Source organism: Macrotis lagotis, chromosome 2, assembly GCF_037893015.1.
Source record: "Macrotis lagotis isolate mMagLag1 chromosome 2, bilby.v1.9.chrom.fasta, whole genome shotgun sequence".
NCBI classification, from domain to species: domain Eukaryota; kingdom Metazoa; phylum Chordata; class Mammalia; order Peramelemorphia; family Peramelidae; genus Macrotis; species Macrotis lagotis.
The window spans coordinates 18,441,350-18,460,536 of record NC_133659.1 but is presented as its reverse complement, the minus strand read 5'-3'; the positions used below and the strand labels follow the sequence as shown (position 1 = coordinate 18,460,536).

The window sequence follows — 19,187 nt, the reverse complement described above, 5'->3', positions numbered from 1 at the left end:
AAGGATATGAACAGATAGTTTTCAAAAGAAGAAACTAAAGTCATATATAATCATGTGAAAAAGTAGTCCAATCATTATTGATTAGAGAAAAGGAAATTAAAATATCTATGAGGTTCCACCTCCCACCTACCAGACTGGTTGTCAGAAAAGGAAAATGATTAATTTTGGAAATATTGTGGGAAGATGGGGCATCAATTCATTGTTGGTGGAGTTGTGAACTGATCTAACCATTCTGGAGAGCAATATGGAACTACGCCCAAAGAGCAATAAAACTGATCATTTGACCCAGTAATTCCAATTCTAGGCCTATATTCAGAAGAAATCATAAAAAATGGAAAAAGTCCTATATGTTCCAAAATATTAATCATAGTTCTTTTCTTCAGGGGCAAAGAATTGGAAATTGAGGCAATGCCCATCAATTGGGGAATAGCCAAACAAGTTATGGTATATGAATGTTACGGAGTACTATTATTCTATAAGAAACTCTGAATGGTCAGACTCTAGAGAAGCATGGAATAAATTACAGCAACTGATGCTGAGTGAAGGCAGCAGAACCAAGAGAACAATGTTCACACTAATTACAGCATTATGAGATGATCAACCTTGATGGATGCAGTTCTTCTCAACAGATCAGAGAGGTAGGACAATGCTAGGAGACTGGCTATGGGAAACGCTATCCCCATCCAGAGGAAGAAAAACAAAACAAAACCAAAAATCCTACAGATTCCAAATGAACACTACATTTACTTTTTGAAAACTTAATATTTTTTCCCATCTCATGGTTTTCTTTCTTTGTCCTTAACCCTAATTCCTCATGTGGAAAATGACTACTTTATAACCATGTCAAACACAAATGTGTTTGCATGATATTCATCAGACTGCTCATCACTGAGAGGAGGGGTTAGGTGGGAAGGGAGGGTAAAAAGAAACCATGTAACTTAAAAGTTTGCATATGCATGTGGATGAATGTTGAAATACTTTTATAAAATGTAATTGGAAAAATAAAATATCAATTAAAACAAAAGCATCTTTCTGTTTTGAAATCTATTGAGATTTATCATATTTAATAGGATACCATTTCTTTTGAAAATGTTACCAAAATACTTATACTGCATGGAAATAATAATTAATAATGATAAAAATATAACAGCTATTCTTATCATTATTAATTAAATATTGCCATATATGCACACAGACATATAACCCTTACAGATCTTACTATGAGGATACAGAGACTAAGAGAAATTGCGTGATATGCTCAGAGTCACATGGTTTTTTTAAATACCTGAGGCAGGTTTTGAACTCACATCTTTCTGAATATAAATGCTTTACTCTTCTCCTGCCATAATCAATGACTACCATCATGTAATGAACTGAAAAAATTAAAGTTTTTCATGATTATGAAAAATGATAATGTCTGCTCCATTCCAATGGGAATTGAAAGATGATGTTTGCAAAGTGCTGGGTAGACTTTGAATGTGAAATCAGTGCATAATGCTAATGGGGTTCAGAACCTGGCACCATCACTGTACCTTGGATCTCTGGATTAAGGGCCATATACAACAGGGCCCACCTCAGAGTGGTTGAAGTTGTCTCTGTTCCAGCAATGAAGAGATCCAGAGTGCAGTAGATTAAATTATTTTCATTAAAACTTGAACGGGTGTCATCCTTAAACTAAAAAAAAAAAACAACAGATTAGTTGATAAATCCAAACATTGTTATGGCTTTCTTAAAGCATGAAGCACTGCAACCTCAATGGTCTTTGAGAAAAGTCAAGGTTCCAGATCTTGGACTTTTCTTTAACACCAAGAATACAATACCTGTTTGTTAGAATGAGAGTCCCTATTTCTTTTTTTTTTTGTCTTTGAAATATTGTTTCGTCTAAGTTTATGTAAAAATAATTTTAACATTCTTTTTATATAACATCTTAAGTTCCAAATGTGGGCAGACCCTGCAGAGGATTAGCTGATTGACTTCCAAACTTGTTGATTGAGGTGAGAATTAATGGGGTGAAGCTCCTCCACTCCAGCTTGTCAACCTTTCTTTGGTCTATCTGAACCCAGAATCTGTACTAGAACCAAAGCTCTTTGCCTTACACCAGATGATCTTTGACAGCACAGTAGATATCATTGGTTGGGTTGTCTTATCCTTTGCTTATTCAGTGTTATTTTTACTTCATCATATTTTATTTTTAGCAGCTTTATATCATGTATGTCAAGTTTTAATCCCAAATTGTGAATAATGCTGTCCCAGATCTTGGGATCTTATTAGTGTTATTTTTCTTCATTCTATCTCGGAGTTCAACCTGAAGAATTTCTCTTTACCTAAGTCCTAACCATGCTTTCTTGAATATGTTCTTGCTCCCTGGGGTATCACTCTCTTAGGGTATGTGCCCAGTTCTCCTTGCCCACAGCCATAGTTACAGATCAATTCCATTTGATCAGCACTGCTGGGTCTAATTTCTTAAAAGAGCTGGGAGGGGCGGCTAGGTGGCGCAGTGTATAGAGCACTGGCCCTGGAGTCAGGAGGACCTGAGTTCAGATGTGACCTCAGACACTTAATAATGGACCTAGCCGTGTGGCCTTGGGCAAGCCACTTAACCGCATTGTCTTGCAAAAACTAAAAAAAAAAAAAAAAATTAAAAAAATAAGAGCTGGGGGTGGGGGGTGGTCCTTCAATCTTCCCTCCTACAAGTTGTCTGCTGCTGTGTTGGTCTATTAGGGTCTGCCGCAGTAGACTTCAGGGGTTGGCAGCTTACCTGGTGCATCTGTGTGTAGGCTTCATAAGTTGTAGCCTGCTCATCCGGACTCTGATCAGTTTTGGGTTTAGGGCCTCCTACTAGCTTGCCCATATATTGCCTAAACTAGGCAGGGCTCCCATTTTGTTCATGTGAGATAGGCCTGACCTGCCATGCTTCTAAATTATTTTGACCTGGAAAGTAATTTGAACATTTCCTAATATGGATTCAGTCTCTCAAGAATTTGTTTTGGGACTTGATTTAAAATTATTTCTATGAAAACTGGGAAAAGCTGAAGCAAGTTCCTGCCTTTCCTCCACCATCTTGGTTCTACCTGTGACAATTCCTATTTCTCTTGGGTTGGGAAGTTCCTTTCAGTATTTTTCTCACCAAACCCATGTAGAAAAGTGAGATTTGTTTTACTGATGAGAAAACTAAAGCTCAGAGACAACTGGGTGAATTGTGCAGAACTATAAGGCTAATAAATGAAAAAAATGATTTATGAATACTGACGCCTGAACAAAATCTAACATTCTTTGCTACATCATGCCATTGCTCAACCCCATGCTTCTACCACCATCCATTTCTAATCACCCCAACCAGTGTAACACACAGAAACATATTACATTCTGATCAGATTTTTAGAAGGTGATTATGAGGCCAATGGATTTTTCTATCATCTGATCAGGATATGTTCTATATCATGAAGCTTAATGTAGCATAACTAGAGACATTTGTATTGAATTTGCATCTTTGTTTGTCTTAAATTGTTTCTCTTTCTTTTCTTTTTCCTTTTCTTCTCTCTCTTCCTTTACTTTCTTTCTTTCATTCTTTCTCCTCATTTCTCATCTTGCCCCTCCTCTTCTACCCTTCACTTCCTTCTCCTTATTATCATATTCCTTATTTTTGTTTCTACTAAAGATCTCTTTCACTTCCTTCTTATTATCTGATTCCTTATTTTCCTTCTACTAAATTTCTATTAATGTGAATGTTAGTAGCTGCCTGTTTTCCTTTTGGAATGAATAAAATTGTTTGTAAAATGGAGAATAATTATGAATACTTTTAGATAATACTCATCATATACCAAACACTGCAATAAGGGTTCTACAAAAATATATATATTCATTTGCTCATCTCAACAACCCTATGAAATAGGAACTATTATTATCCTGTTTTTATAGCTGAGGAAACTGAGGCAAACTGATTTATTTACTTTCCCTGGGTAATGAAGCTAAGTGTCTGAGATCAGATTTGAACCCAATTTTTCCAGACCTCAAGTCCAGTGCTCTATAATGTATATAGTTGCTTAGATGACCTTCCTCTTGTTTTATGTCTACCCTCACCTGTTTCAAGCTCCTAAAACAGCAGAGCACTGGGTTCCTATGTTCATGCTCTGTGACTGCTGGACAAATCCTTTGATCTTTTTTGGTTTCAATTTCTTTATCTTTGAAATGGAGATAATACTTTTGCTAGCTATCTCATGGCATTGCTTGGAGGAAAAACATTTTTGTAGGCCTTCATGTTCTATGTACATTATTATTTTTCTAGTTATAAAAAGGCATATTAGTCCATTGATTCATTTTTAATAAAAATGAAAGTGAATATTATCAAATTGCTTTACATTTTGTTAGCTATTTTCTATAATCTTGTGAGTTAAGATGTGCCAATAATATTAAATCCATTTTTCAAATAAAGACACTGAGTCTTAAAACAGTGATTTATTCCCAGATTCTGGAATTCAAATAGGTCCAACACCCTTGAATTATATAGACCATAATCATAAAATCTTGAAGTTGTGAAGGAATTCCAATGATATCAAAGTCAAATAGAAATGCAGCCACTAAACCATATGAAAAGATCTTGTGGTGACTACTAATAGTCATCCAGTGTCGAATAGGATTACACCAATCAACCAAATAATGGTGGCATGAGTTGCACAATGATGTTTTCATAGAGAGGGGTATGCTGAGCAAGGAATCTTTCTCACTTGCCTTTACCAGAATTTCTCCACCCCCATGGCCGGATTGATAGGAAACAGGACTATTAGAGATGGTCTGACAATTGTGGGAGTCTCTTGACCTTAAATTGGTTTCTCTTCTTCCCTTATCAGCTAGGCACCACAGCACATAAACACTGGGCAAGCAAAAAAAAAAAAAAAAGACATCCAGCAACAGAATGTGACAATCAGATAAATCCTACCCTGTTACTTGATGGCCTAATGATCAATTTAACCTTTCCTCTCAGACTTTCCTTGGTTTCTGTTCCTCACATAATTAATTAACCTATATTATCTGAGTTCTGTTGTATTTTGTTTATTTCATATAATATTTCTAAGTTGCATTTTAAATTTGATTACATAGTATTCAGGGGGGTCATGGGCTGCAAAGTTTCCCACATGTTTGACCATTGCAATATTCTCTAAGATGGTTATATTTTGATTGTATAAATAAGATTGATAATTTAACTTATTTTAATAGTGATAGTTAGGTTTATGAAGAATATATACACTTTAAGTCTGGATAGGAGAGGGAATATATAGAGGAAAAGAAAGATGAATTCATAGAGATGAAATGTCAGGTCAAATATCAATCTCAAGCAGAGTAGGTTCTAATGAATAGGACAGGGGACATGGAGACAAGAAAGAGTTTCATTCAAACTCAGCTTCAGATTCCAAAGTTTTGTGTGAATGAAACAATACAATGAATGTCTCACTACCAAGTTCCATTACTTATCTCACTTATCCCCCCAGGGTTGTCCTTGAAGACACATATATATGTTAAGAAGCAGCAGTAAAGTTTTGAACATTTTAAGACACATCCCCCCAATTCTGTACTTTTTTTTTGCTTTTAAAAACACAGTGCCCACATGTTGTCTCCAATACCTTGGGCATCTCCTTCAGGTAAGCATCAATGAAGTCCAAGGTCTCATCTGGGTTCAGGTTTTCCTTGTGTTGCTTGATCACTTCTGCTACAAAAGACTCTAACTTTTCCCATTCTCTAAAGAGCTTCTTATGAGATCCTGGCAGGAATTTCATTATCCAAGGAAACATATTGAAGAGCTAAATAATAGAAAATGGGCAAGGTGAAAATGAAGGAGGGATGAGTGTTATTTCCTATGAGGGTGCCCTATCTTTTCATCATCCTCATCCTAAGTCAGGCCAGTGTCCTTAACTGGTTTTCTTGGGTGTCATGGAAATTACCCTAATTCTATATTCAACTGCTCCTAAAATCCACCATCCCTGTGATCACAGTCCCTCCTGCCATATTTTTGCTCTCCTAACCAAAAGACTGGCATCCAAACCCTTTCTTGTCTCATATACCAAACTCTTGGCCATATCCTCATACACCTAAATAACTCTTTTAAGATGTCACTAAGTTAGGTAATCTCACAAGCTGCTAGGAAGGAGGGAAGATAATTTGTCTAAATAAATTGCTAGAACTTTGGACTGTATTTCCCTTTATTGTCACAGAATTTCCTTCTGAATTTCACTTTTGATCCTTATAGGAAAGTAAGAGTTAATGTTATGCACAATTCTCCCCTTCTTTTCTTCTTTAGACAGGCTTCTAAGTCACTCACTGACCAACTAGGAGTCAGAGCGGATAGCATGCTGGAATAAGACTCAGAAAGACCTGAGTTAGAATTCTGATTCAAACCCTTATTAAGTATGGGATAAATCATTGGCTTCTCTCAGCCAGTTTCTTCATCTGTAAAATGGGGATATCTATAGCAACTCTGTCAAAGGATCATTGTGGGGATCTAAAGAAATCAATCCAGCAATAAAGATTTGTTGAGCACTTACACAATGTGTTGGCACTGTGGTAAGTGTTGGGCATTTGAGTCAAGGGGAAGAAATATTGGACCCTATTCTCAAGGAGCTCACATTGTACTGGGAGAAACAGCATGGAAAGAATTTGTTGCCTGCAAGATATTTGTAGAATTTGGGAAAGGGAATCTCAGAGGGGGAGGCACTAGCAGCTGGAGGGACTAAGCAAAACAACCTGCAGTAGAAAGTAAAATTTGAACTGTTTCTTGAAGGAAGCCAAGCCGTAGAGATAGGAAGAAGTGCATTTCAGGTAGGAGGAACAGTCAATACAAGGTACTAAGGTGGGAAGTAATATATACATGTACTGGTTTTTACAAATCATAAATCATAATGAGGAGAGAAGAAACAAAATTAAATGATCCTCATCTTTAATTTTGTTTCTTTTCTCCTCATTTTGTCTCTCTCCCCTCTCTGTCTCTGAACCTCCCTGCATCCTTCCTCTTTCCCTTATTTTCCTCCCACTTTGCAGTCTCTCTCTCTCTCCCTGTATCTGTCTCTGCCTCTCTCTCTCTCTCTCTCTCTCTCTCTCTCTCTCTCTCTCTCTCTCTCTCTCTCTCTCTCTCTCTCTCTCTCTCCTCTCTCCTACTTCCCCCTGCAGAGATGAAGATACAATTCCTCATTTCCCTGAAACTCTCCTCAAGAGCCAGCTTCTCCAGGAATCTATTCCTGGTTCTCCTGACTTCTAATTTCCCCCCTCTCAAAGCTATTCCTATTGTATTCTTTTATTTGCATGGATTTGAGAGCATGTTGTCCCCTCTAGTAGAAGGTACACAGTTATGTAATCAGCGGAAAAATAAAACAGAAATTAAAAAAAGAGAATGCATAAGATCAGGGACTGTTTCATTTCTTTCCTTGTGTTTCCATCTCCTAGCCAAATACTTAGTACACAGCAGGTGCTTAATAAATGTTTGTAAATTGATCATTCTGATAAAGATTTTAGAAAAAAATACTGAAAACTGTAGACATTTCTTTCCCATTATCCCAAATGCATTGCTTCTTCCAGGCAGGTTCTTTCATGTCACTGTATTATTCCTTTGCCCTTCTCAGTCCCTTCACTGCTTAGAGAACTCCTGCATAAGCTGATTCAGTTCCTCTAGTCTCCTGCAGTCATAGTTGCTTCTTTTCAAATGGAGAGACATAGGGCCCAGTTGGCTCTAAACCAGCCTGACCCAGGAAGGGATGGTCTATTACCTGAGACTCCCAGGTGGTTGACAGAATTGTGAGATCATCCAAAATCTTCAGCAGCTCCCGAAACTGAGAGTCATGGTACTCAAACCGGTGCCCGAACGTTATGGAGCAGATGATGTTGGAAACAGCATTATTGATCTGAAAGTGGGGGTCAAATGGCTGTCCTGTTGACCAGAAGAAAAAAGGCCACAGGCTATTCATTTCTTTTATGTTCTTTGCCGAATTGTCTCCCTTTTTCTCCTAAACAATTTTTTTCCCTCATCTCCTCCCCATCCCCAGCCATCTACTTTGTTATAATTGTCCAGAACCATCCAGGGCTTAGATAGATATGAGAAGGAAAAAAAGGGAAAGATCATGTCACCTTTATAATGTTTTCCTCAAGACTTGGGATGTCATTGTCCTATTTTAGTTACAAGCAATTTACCTGTTTTTGCTTCTGTTTATCCATCAACAAAATGAGGAAATTGGATTGGACATCCGAAGATCCTTCTGGTCTCCCTATGATTCTATATCTGAAATATCATGTCCCTTGTTTCACAAAAATGTGCCATTTTCGTAATGGGTATGGGCACATGCAGGCATGTATGTCCATAGATGCATGTGTGCATATATCAATACTCATGACTATAAACACTGGGGGCTACTTGCATACATATAATTACATACATGAAATTACAACTGAAGACAGTGGAATAAAATAAAAAGCTATGAAAAGATGAATTAGGAAGGGAAGCATTATAAGACTGGTAATGGAAAAAGGAGTCAGGAAGATCTTATCTATCTCAGATAGTTATTCAAGTCCAACCTCAGATATGTACAAACTGGGTGACTTTGTTCTTGTGCTCCTGCTGTTAATTATTTTCAGTTCCTCTTGTTTATATTGTATGTGTATGTATTTGCTTATTTATAGGTTGTCTCCCTCCTTAGCCTAGGAGCTCCCTGAGAAGAGGGACACTCTTTTTTTTTTAAAGTTTTTGCAAGGCAATGGGGTTAAGTGGCTTGTCCAAGGCCACACAGATAGGTGATTATTAAGTGTCTGAGAATGGATTTGAACTCGGGTCCTCCTGACTCCAGGGCTGGTGCTCTATCCACTGCATCACCTAGCTACCCCAAAAGAGATATTCCTTTTCCTTTCTTTATATCCCTAGGATTTAGTACAGCACATTTGATGAATATTTATTCAATTACTGACTGACCTTGAGCAAGTCCCTTAACTGTTCCATTTCACAGTTCACTCATTCATAGAATGGGGCGGAGGGTAGGATTGATGGGCTCCATGTATGATGATAAAAGCCAGCAACAAAAGCGGAGAAGACAAAGGAAGTGGATGAGGGTGAAAGAATGAAGAGAAGGAAAAATGAAGCATAAAAACAAGTAAAAAGAAAGATAACTTAGATGGGCATAAGAACTTGGCTCAAGGTAATACCAAGAATGATTCCAGAAGACCAATGATGATACCTGCTAATTTCCTCCTGACATATAGGTGATAGAATTAGATTATGCAATAAGATATACATTTGTAGTCATGCCTAAGATAAGAATTTATATTGCTTGACTATTCATATTTGTTACTAAGTTTTCTCTATTTGGTACAAAGGAAATAAATGATTGATTAGAATAATAGCAACTTTTTTATAAAATGAGGATAACGATATATATATATATATATGTAGACACACATATATGTTTAGAAAGAGAGCAAAATAGAAGATATAGTTGAGAGGGAAGATACAAAGAGAATGAAGTAGATGATTAAGTAGAAAGGGAAAAGAATGAATAGGAAGAAAAATAATTTAGAAAAGACTGTGTGTGCTGTGTGTGTGTGTGTGTGTGTGTGTGTGTGTGTATGTGTGTAAGGAGTGTGATAAGTGGTTAGTCAAGAGAGAACTCCATGTGAAACATATAAAGTCTGTAATAGTCTCTGTGTTGATGGAAGAAAATGATTAAAGTGGGATTCAAGAGAATGAAACATCAAGGGCTCTATTCCTTACTTACTGCCTCATTTCTTCATAGAAAGCAATATTAGGTCTTTGAAAACATTCCATGGGTGGTGGGAGGACATTTCATTTTTTCTAGTCTATGGAGGGGCTCTCTACCTGCTCTTCCCATCTACAGTTATAGGTTCACTTTAAGCATCATTTGGTCAAAAGGACAATCAAAATCAGCTAAAAATGTCTATGTTTAACCACTACTCACCATTTTCTTCCCTTATAGCCTCAGTGAGAAACTGGGTCTCCTCCAGGATGCGATCCTCCAGGGACTTCTTTCCCAAACCAAAGTTTCTTAGGGTTGTTAAGGCAAATCTTCTTTGCAGTTTCCATTTTTGGCCACTGGACATTACTAAGCCTGAAAAATAATAATGATAACAACAATAAAATCAATAGCATGTCAGTATTTCAAAATATATGTAGTTCTCCTGGCATGGTTATCCCCTCCAACGGCAATGGAATTCATTTGAACCAATAATTTATAATTATAAGCACCTACTAGGTGCTAAGCACTCTGCTGGGCTATACAAAGAGTAAATAAGGGCTTAACAGCTCTTGTGCCCAAGGAACTACACATTGATTGGGAAAATAACATTTAAAGTTTGAGTATAGGATAAATGTAAACACTGAAAGTCTTTTATCAAAAATGTTTTTTCCAGTTACATGAAAAATAGTTTTCAAAATTCATGTTTTTATATTATTTTGAGTATGTATTCAGACTCTATAGTTCTTTCTCTGAATGTAAATGGCATTTTCCTTCTCAAAGTCTTTTATAATTGACTTTGAACTTTGTATTGCTGACAAGAGCTAAACATGATCATGATCACAAAATATTGCAGTTAATGGGTTCTCCTGGTTCTGTTCACCTTACTCAGCATAAGTAATCACACTTTGTCAACCATTCCCCAATTGATGGGCATCTCATCAATTTTCAGTTCTTTGCCACTACCAAAAGAGTTGCTGTGAATAATTGTGTATATAGGGGTCCTTTTCCCATTTTTATGATCTTTTTGGTTAGACCTATAGAGATTTTGCTGGAACAAATGGTATGCTCAGTTTAATTGCCCTATGGGCATCGTTTCAAATTTCTCTCCAGAATCAATGAATCAGTTCACAACTCCACCAACAGTGAATTCGTGTCGCAGATTTCTCACATCCTCTTCAACATGGATCATTTTCTTTTTTTTTTTTTGTCATATTGGCCAATCTGGTGTGAGGTGGAACCTCAGAATTGATTTAATTTGCATTTCCTAATCAATAATAATTTAGAGCATTTTTTCATGATTATAGATAGTTTTAATTTCTTCATCTGAAAACTTCCTGTTCATACCCTTTGACCATTTATTAATGAGGAAATGACTTGTCTTCTTATAAATGTGACTCAGTTCTTTTTTCACATATTTTAGAAATGAGTCCTTTATCAGAAATGCTAACTGTAAAAATTATCTCCAAACTTTCTGTATTCCTTTTAATCTTAGTTGAATTAGTTATTTTTGGGCAAAATCTTTAATGTAATCAAAATTATCCATTTTGCATTTTATAGTGTTCTTTGTCTCTTGTTTCATTATAAATTCCTTCCCTTTCTGTACCTTTACTTGATATGCTATTCCTTGCTCTCTTAATTGGCTTATGGTAACATCCTTAATGCCTAGATCCTGTATCTATTTTGACCTTATCTTAGAATAGGGTATGAGTTATTGGTTTATGCTTAGTTTCTGCCATACTCTTTCCAAGTTTCCCTGGGTAGATTTGTGAATCTGTGTTCATAACCCAGAAGCTGGATTGTTTGAGTTTACCAAACGGTAGACTACTATGATTATTTACTACTGTTTTTTGGCCTCATGTATTCCACTGACCCCACCACTCTATTTCTTAGCCAGCATCAAAGAATGTTGATGACTACTACTTTATAATATAATTTAGATTTAGTAGAGCTAGGTTTCCTTCCTTTGCATTTTTTCATTAATTCATTTGATAGACTTGACCTTTTGTTCCTCCAGATGAAGTTTATTACTATTTTTCTAACTCTATACAATAATTTTTTAGTAAGGATAAGATAAATTTGTAAAACCAACAGTTTATATGTATTATTTCTTCTTTGAGCCAAATTCAATGAGAATACTATTTTAAGCAATTCTTATCCCCTCCCTTCTTTCTCTATGTAATAGGTACTTTGACTTTTTTCATGTGATATAATTTACCCTATTCTGCCTCTGTCTTATCTCTTTTTCCATTGTGATCTTTTTTTCATGTATTATTTTTTATACCTTACATTAAATTCAACTTATGGTCACACCTTCTATCTGATAGAGATTCAGTTTTCAAGAGTGACCGGTATCATCTTCCTGTATAAGGATTCAGTTTTTTTCTTCTCTGTTAACCTTTTTATGTCTCTTTTGAGTCTTGTATTTGATGATTTATTTTTCTGTTTAATTCTGCTGTTTTTTTAACATTTAAAAATTTTATCTTTCTAATTATATTTCATCAACATTTTTCAATATTCATTCACTTGCATAGTTATAAATTACACATTTTTCTACCATCCTTCCTTCCCACTCCTCTCCCCTCAGTGGCAGTCTGGCAAAATTTGTGATATACATTTATGTTTAACATATTTACATATTAATCATTTTGTGTATGAGGAATTAGGACTAAGGGAAAAGAAAGAAAAAGATGGGGTAGAAAGGAAAAATAGAAGTGCAGTTTTGAAAAAATGAACAGAATCCATTTAGATTCTGTGGTTTTGTGGTATTTTTTGTTTTATTTTTGTTTTTTTCCTCTGGATGTGAATGGTACTATCCATAGTAGGTCTCCCAGAGTTATCCTAGATTTCTGAACTGCCAAGAGGAGCTGCATTCATCAAAGTTGAGTAACTTACAATGTTGTATATGTGTACAATGATCTCTTGGTTCTACTCCCTTCCTTTAGCATCAGTTTGCGTAATTCTTTCCACACTTCTCTAAAGTCTGAACATTTGTGGTTTCTTATAGAACAATAGTACTCCATCAGATTCATGTACTATAGCTTGTTTAGCCATTCCCCAATTGTTGGGCATTCCCTCAATTTCCAATTCTTTGCCACTATAAAAAGAACTGATATGAATATTTTTGAACATGTAGAACTTTTCCCATTTTTTATAAATTATTTTGGATATAAGCCTGGTATTGGGTCAAAGTATGATAAATTTGATTGCTCTTTGGACAGAGTTCAAGATGCTTTCCAGAATGGTTGCATTTGTTCACAATTCCACCAACACTGCATCAGTCTTCCAATCTTCCCACAAGCTTTCCAGCATTGATCATTTTCCCTTTTAGTCATCTTAGCCAACTTGACTCATAGTTATTTTAATTTGCATTTCTCTAAGCAATAATGATTTGGATCATTTTTTTCATATGATCATGTGTTGCTTTGATTTCATTTGAACACTGCCTGTTCATTTCCCTTGATCATTTTTCAATTAAGGAATGACTTATAATATTAAAAATTTGATTCAATTCTCTCTATATTTTAAAATGTGTAATGTGCTCTAAATCCTGTTTGATCATAAAGTTCTCCCCTTTCCATAAATCCAACAGATAGAGAATATCTTGATCTGTTACTTGATCTATGGTATTGTCCTTTATGTCTAAATCCTGTACCCATTTTGATCTTACTTTACAGATAAAGTCATTGAAACTGAGAGATGAGCATTAAATGATGAAACGGAGATGGGTAGTGTTACAGTTCTTGAGCTCTAATGGAAATTAAATTTCTATTTTGTTGTAAAATTAAGCTAGAAACTCCTCTACAAATGCATAAATACCAATCAACATTATTATTATATCAGGGGTCCCATGTTAAGCACTGCTAGGGATCATTATTATAAATTAATACTAATTCAAGATTAGCACAAAATTCTTTGATAGCTGACAAAGAAGAATTTATAATGGACAAGGAAAAACTTTGTGGAAATGTTGTTTGTGAATTGGTTCTTGAAAGATTTTAAGAAGCTACTGAGGGGGAGGAGTATATTCCAAATGGAGGGCATACATGGAATCAAAACATGGTTCATATGCTAGAGCTTTGGTCTTGGAGATATGAAGTTCTGGGCTGAAATTGTGATTGATATTTGATCTCAGTTTCAATGACATTATCTGAAAAATGAGTTTTGGGGGTTTAGACATGTTGACCTCTAAGTTTCCTGCCAGTTCTAAATCTGTGATCCTATGACTGGTCTAGGTGGTAGAAAGGGGCATTTGGGAAACTGTGCCAAGGCTATTTTGACTAAAGTCTTGAGGACATGAGCATAATCTGTCAGACAATATGGGAAAAAAATGGCTGGAGGGCCATTAATGATGTGGAAAAGAATCACAGACCCTTAGAATGTCTAGACTAAAAGTATCCAGTCAAATAATACCTTACTTCATTTGGGCCCTTAATCCTTTTACACTAGCCTTAATGACTCCCTGTCAAAGCCTTTACATTGTGACTCTTTCAATCCCTGTCTTCTCTACTCCACTAGGCCAATGGGGTCACATGCCTTCATTCCTTAAATCTTAGAAACATGAATTCTTCTCTCTTCTGTGTTATAAAAGAATAATTATCTATAATTCACGCTAACTCCTTTTCACATTTTCTCACAAGACACATTCAAAAAGGTCTCCTTCCACTTATAGAAAATAAATCCAAGAAAATCATTAAAAGAAAGTTAATCAATTGGGAATAAAAATAAACTATGAAATCCTGAGGAAAAAATTCCATAAAAATTAAAATCTGGAGAGTGGAATTGAATGAAATTACAAAAAAACCCAAGACATAATAAAACTAGAAAAATAAAATTATAAAAACAGCTGATCAGGAGAAAGATCAAGAATAAAATAAGGTTTGTCAATGTGTCTGAAAGCTATGATTTTAAAAAAAAGAGTCTGGATTCAAAATTATAAGAAATTTTTAATAAAAATTGCTCTGAAGTTCTAAAACAAGAAAGTAAAGTAGATCACTCCCTAAAAGAGATCCCAAGAACAAAACTTAATAGAATGTCATCATCAAGTTTCAAAACAGCCAGGTTAGAGAAAATATTGCAAGCAATAAGAATAAAAAATTTTCTATTGTGGAAAAAAATAAGGATTTCACAAGACCTAACAACTCCTTTCCTAAAGTACTATAAGTCTTAGAAAGTTAAAATTTTAAAGAGCAAAGGATCTGGGGTTGCAGCCAAGAATCCCTTGTTCAGAAACATTGAGTGTAACCATGGATGGAAAAAATATGGATATTGAAGGACTGAAAAAACTTCAAGAAGTTTTCTGACCTACACCATCATTTTCCAGAATTCTCTTAAAAAATCTTTTTATATAATTAAAATCATTTAAAAATAACTGATATTAATGGTTGGTTGATAGACTGAAACAATATAATAAAATGAAAATTTTACTCAAAATAATTTGTATATTCAATGCCATCCTGAAATTGTCAAAAAATATTTTACTGAATTATAAAAAAAAACCAAAATTTATCTAGAAAAAAGAAAAATAAGTTAAGGATATCAAAGGAGATTGTGAAAAAAAAGAGATTTAGTAGTACCAAATCTTAAACTGTATTAAAGGGAGAAATTATCAAAACAACCTGGTAGAGGAAAAGCAATATAAAGGTAGAGCAATAGAATAAAGTAGATATAATTTGCAATAATGGATGCCAACAATAAAGTTACATTTGATTTAATTTTTATTTTATTTTATTTTTGCAAGGCAGTGGGATTAAGTGACTTGCCCAGGGTTACACAGTTAGATAATTATCAAGTGTCTGGGCCTGGATTTCAATCAGGTCCTCCTGACTCCAGGCCTGGCTCTATCCACTGTAACCCCTAGCTGTCCCCAGTAAACTTGTATTTGACAAATGTAAAGACCTAAGATTTTGGGATAAGAATTCATTCTTTGGCAAAACTTATTGAGAACACTGGAAAGCATGGCAGAAACTAGCCATGGACCAAATATCTCTTGTCATTTATCAAGATAAAGATAAAATTGAAGCATGACCTAGATATAGAGGTTTTTAAAGAAAATTAGAACATGGATGATATTGCTTATCAGTATGGTGAACAGGTGAATTATTTTTGAATAAACAAGAGATAGAGAACAAAGTGGGGTGAAAATGGATAATGTAGATTTCATTAAATTTAAAAGTTTAGTGCAAGTAAAACAAATTTAGCCATGATCAGAAGGGAAGCAGAAATTTCTTTGGGTATCTGTAGGGGAGGGAGAGTTATAGATGGTTTCTCATTAATATAAAAAGAACACTGTCTAATCTAAAAGAATATCATTCATTACCCAACTGATTCAATGGTCAAAGGATGTGAACAGGCAGAAATCAAAACAATTTATAATCAGATAAAAAAAAATGTTGGATTTCATTATTGATTAGAGAAATGAAGCTTTAAAAAATCCTTGAGATATTATTTTATACCTATTTGATTGGGCAAATTGATTGAAGGGGAGGGTAAGAGGTGTTGAGGGATATTGGGAAAATTGGGACACTAATACCCTTTGACTCAGCAATTCCACTACCATGATCTTTATCTTCTAAAAATCTTTATCTTCTAAAATGGTCATAATAGCTCTCTTTCTGGTTGCAGGGAAGTCCATCAATTAGTTGAACAAATTGTGGTATATTATTGTGATCTAACAGTACTGTGCTATGAAAAATTATAAACTTAATGATCTTAGAGAAACATGGAAAGTCTTGCATTCAGTAATGAATAGTGAAAAGAGTAGAACCAATAGATTGTATATGGTAAAATCAATATTGTTCCAAGAATTCTTTGCATTAATGATTATTTTCTCTATTATGAATATGCAAATTACCTCTAAAGTTATAAAACTATAAAAATCTGAAGAAAGATGCTATCTACATCCAAAACATTGGAAAAGTATATATAGAATAATTTGGCATATACATATATGTCATTTCTAAATACGACGATCTCTAGGAAGTTGAGGGAAGGAAGAAAAAAGGAAAAAAGAAACATGAAAATTTTGTTGTAGATTTGAAAGGATTATTAATTTTGGCATTGTAGTATTGCAGTTTTATGTGCAATCATCTTTTTATTGTACTGTTAAAGAAAATAAAAGACTTTGACCTGAGACTTCTAGGTTTGGCTCTGTTGGCACTGAACCATCACGTGGGCCAAAGGACATGAGCAAACAACAATAAATCAATAGAGATTGGAAGTCGGAAGGCATCTCAGAGGTCATCCAGGCGATCTTATTCCCACCAAATAATATCAGCAAAGTATATCGTACAACTTTTGCTTGAAGACCTCCAGGGAGGGGAAATCTACCAACTTTGAAGAAAATCATTTCATTTTTGGACAGCTCTGATAGGTACAAGTTTTTCCTATCATCAACCATTGGTTCCCCTCCATCATTCTCACATTTCGCTTCTGTGTCTCAGGCCAAGAAGAACAAATTAACACCTTTCTTTTCAAGAGACCTTGGGATACTTGAAGAAAGTCACCATGTTTCCCTTCACTCCTCCTCCCCAAACTGAGTTTTCTTGTTCTAACAATCCAAACTCCTTCATCTGATTTTCCTATGGAAGGAATTTGAACCCCTTCACCATTCTCATTGTCTTCTCTCTCAATCCCAGGAAGGAAATTTCAAATGACTCTATTTTTCTCTCATATTCTTGTAGTCAAAAACTCGATAATACGTACAAATGCTTCAGGAATGATGAAGGACAGGAGTCATAGATATCTTTCAAAGAAGCCAAAAAATAACTTAATTAAAAAAAAACTTACCATGTGGTTTAAAAGCATGGGAGTGGAAAGGAAGTATGGGGCGATCAATATAAACCTGATTGACCAGGACCTCCTTGATCAGCGGCATTCCAGTTATCATTACAAATTTAAAGTTGCCTATATGGATGTAGAAAACATTTCCATATTTCTTGGTAAGCTGAAAAAGAAAGTAGTGCTATTGTTATTGCTGTACTGTTATCAGATGACATTCTAGCAAGGTAAAAAATCCATTCTAATGAAGTCCACTCAGTTCAGTGATTCCATTTCATTGAATCCAGTTGAGTTCAACTCAACAAGCACTGAGGCATCCAACTATATCCCAAGTGATCTTCCAGGAGCTGCCTTAGTTACAAATAAAGCAATATGTCCTTGCCTTGAAAAGCGGGCATTAGAAAGCAATGCCTTGTGCATATATGTAAGTAAAATCAGATTACATAAATGGGCAATTCTAAGTGATCTCAGGCAACTAACACTTGAGATGGGCCAGGAAGTTTTTGTCCAGGAGATGGCTCCCCTGAAGCTGAGTTTTGGTGGAAATTGGGAATTCCAAAATATTCAGGGGAAGAGGAAGTGTATCCCAGACTCTGAGCTGACTGCATTCAAAGCAGCATTCTGGATTAGGATTATCTGACAAAGAGCAGCTCAGAGTTTAGGAACCTCACTGAATTGGATAAACTCCCAGAAGAAAGGGCACTTTTACTTTCAGTTTCTTACTCTCCAGCACCTAGCATTGAACTAGCCCAGAGCAGACACTTAGGAAAGTCTTTGTAGCTGATAGATCCATTGGTTCTTTCCCAGTTTGACACTGATCAAAGCCCTTTCAGAACTCAATAGATGACTTTGAAAGAGACTAGAAGAAAAATAAATCATTGTTGCTGCCTCCCTGATCATGAGCTTCTCTGAACTTGCCCTTGGGGAACACCCACCCTGAGAGTCTGTCACCACCTCCTTATCTGAAGCCTTGGCAGCTTGGCAGGGCCTGAAGGCTGGTCTCATGTTAAGATTCTCAGAAACTGAAGGACTTCAAGTTGAGAAAATAATGGCTATTTTGCAGAAACCATACTTCCCAGGCCCCCTCATAGCAGGAGATTCTCACCCTCCCGTCTCACTCCTTACTTTTTGGATGCTGATTTTGGGGTTTTTGATGTCCATCTGGAAGAAGTTACCCAATAAGGGGAGTCTAGGAGGGCTAGGGGGGTAGTTTCGATGTTGCCACCTCCTCTGCAGATACCATGCCAGGATCAGCAGCATGGCAAAGAGGAGCAGGAGGGTCTGCTGGGGGGCTCCTTCCCAAAGGGAAGGGAGCATATTTCTCAGAGAGAGCTGCATCCTTGCCAGCTCTGGCGTGGAGGCCTCAGCAGCCAAGCTCCTCCCTCTTCCCCTTCCTACAACAGCTGGGGAGCCAACAGGAGCAGAGTTCACAAGAGACCAAGCCCAGGCTGTGTTTGTCTCCTGAATGCTGCTGCCCGGGCTGCCTTTATAGGGTGAGCTCCGGGGAATGCCAGCCTCCTCTCTGTAGCCCAGCCTTCTGTCTGCTACCAGGGCCTGCCTCCTGGGAGCAAACCCACCCACCCAGAAAAGAAACCACACTTGCTTTCTGGCAACCCGAGAGAGAGAACTTGGCCAGAAGCTCCATACATGGACAGCCTCGTCCAACTGGACCCAAATCACAGGGCCAGA

At 36.1% G+C, this 19,187-nt stretch overlaps 1 protein-coding gene across 1 annotated transcript in view; it reads right to left on the bottom strand.

Moving 5' to 3' along the window:
* The window catches only part of LOC141512394 (cytochrome P450 2J2-like), a 31,186-nt gene extending 12,245 nt beyond the window's left edge, over positions 1 to 18,941 (bottom strand). The window contains exons 1-6 of the mRNA XM_074221299.1: positions 18,624 to 18,941; positions 17,508 to 17,664; positions 9,945 to 10,094; positions 7,752 to 7,912; positions 5,619 to 5,795; positions 1,533 to 1,674 (exon numbers count right to left, since the gene is read on the bottom strand). Of these exons, the coding sequence (XP_074077400.1) occupies positions 1,533 to 1,674; positions 5,619 to 5,795; positions 7,752 to 7,912; positions 9,945 to 10,094; positions 17,508 to 17,664; positions 18,624 to 18,836 (1,000 nt within the window). The 5' untranslated portion in view covers positions 18,837 to 18,941. The remainder of the gene's footprint in view (positions 1 to 1,532; positions 1,675 to 5,618; positions 5,796 to 7,751; positions 7,913 to 9,944; positions 10,095 to 17,507; positions 17,665 to 18,623) is intronic.
* Positions 18,942 to 19,187: the final 246 nt, after the last annotated feature.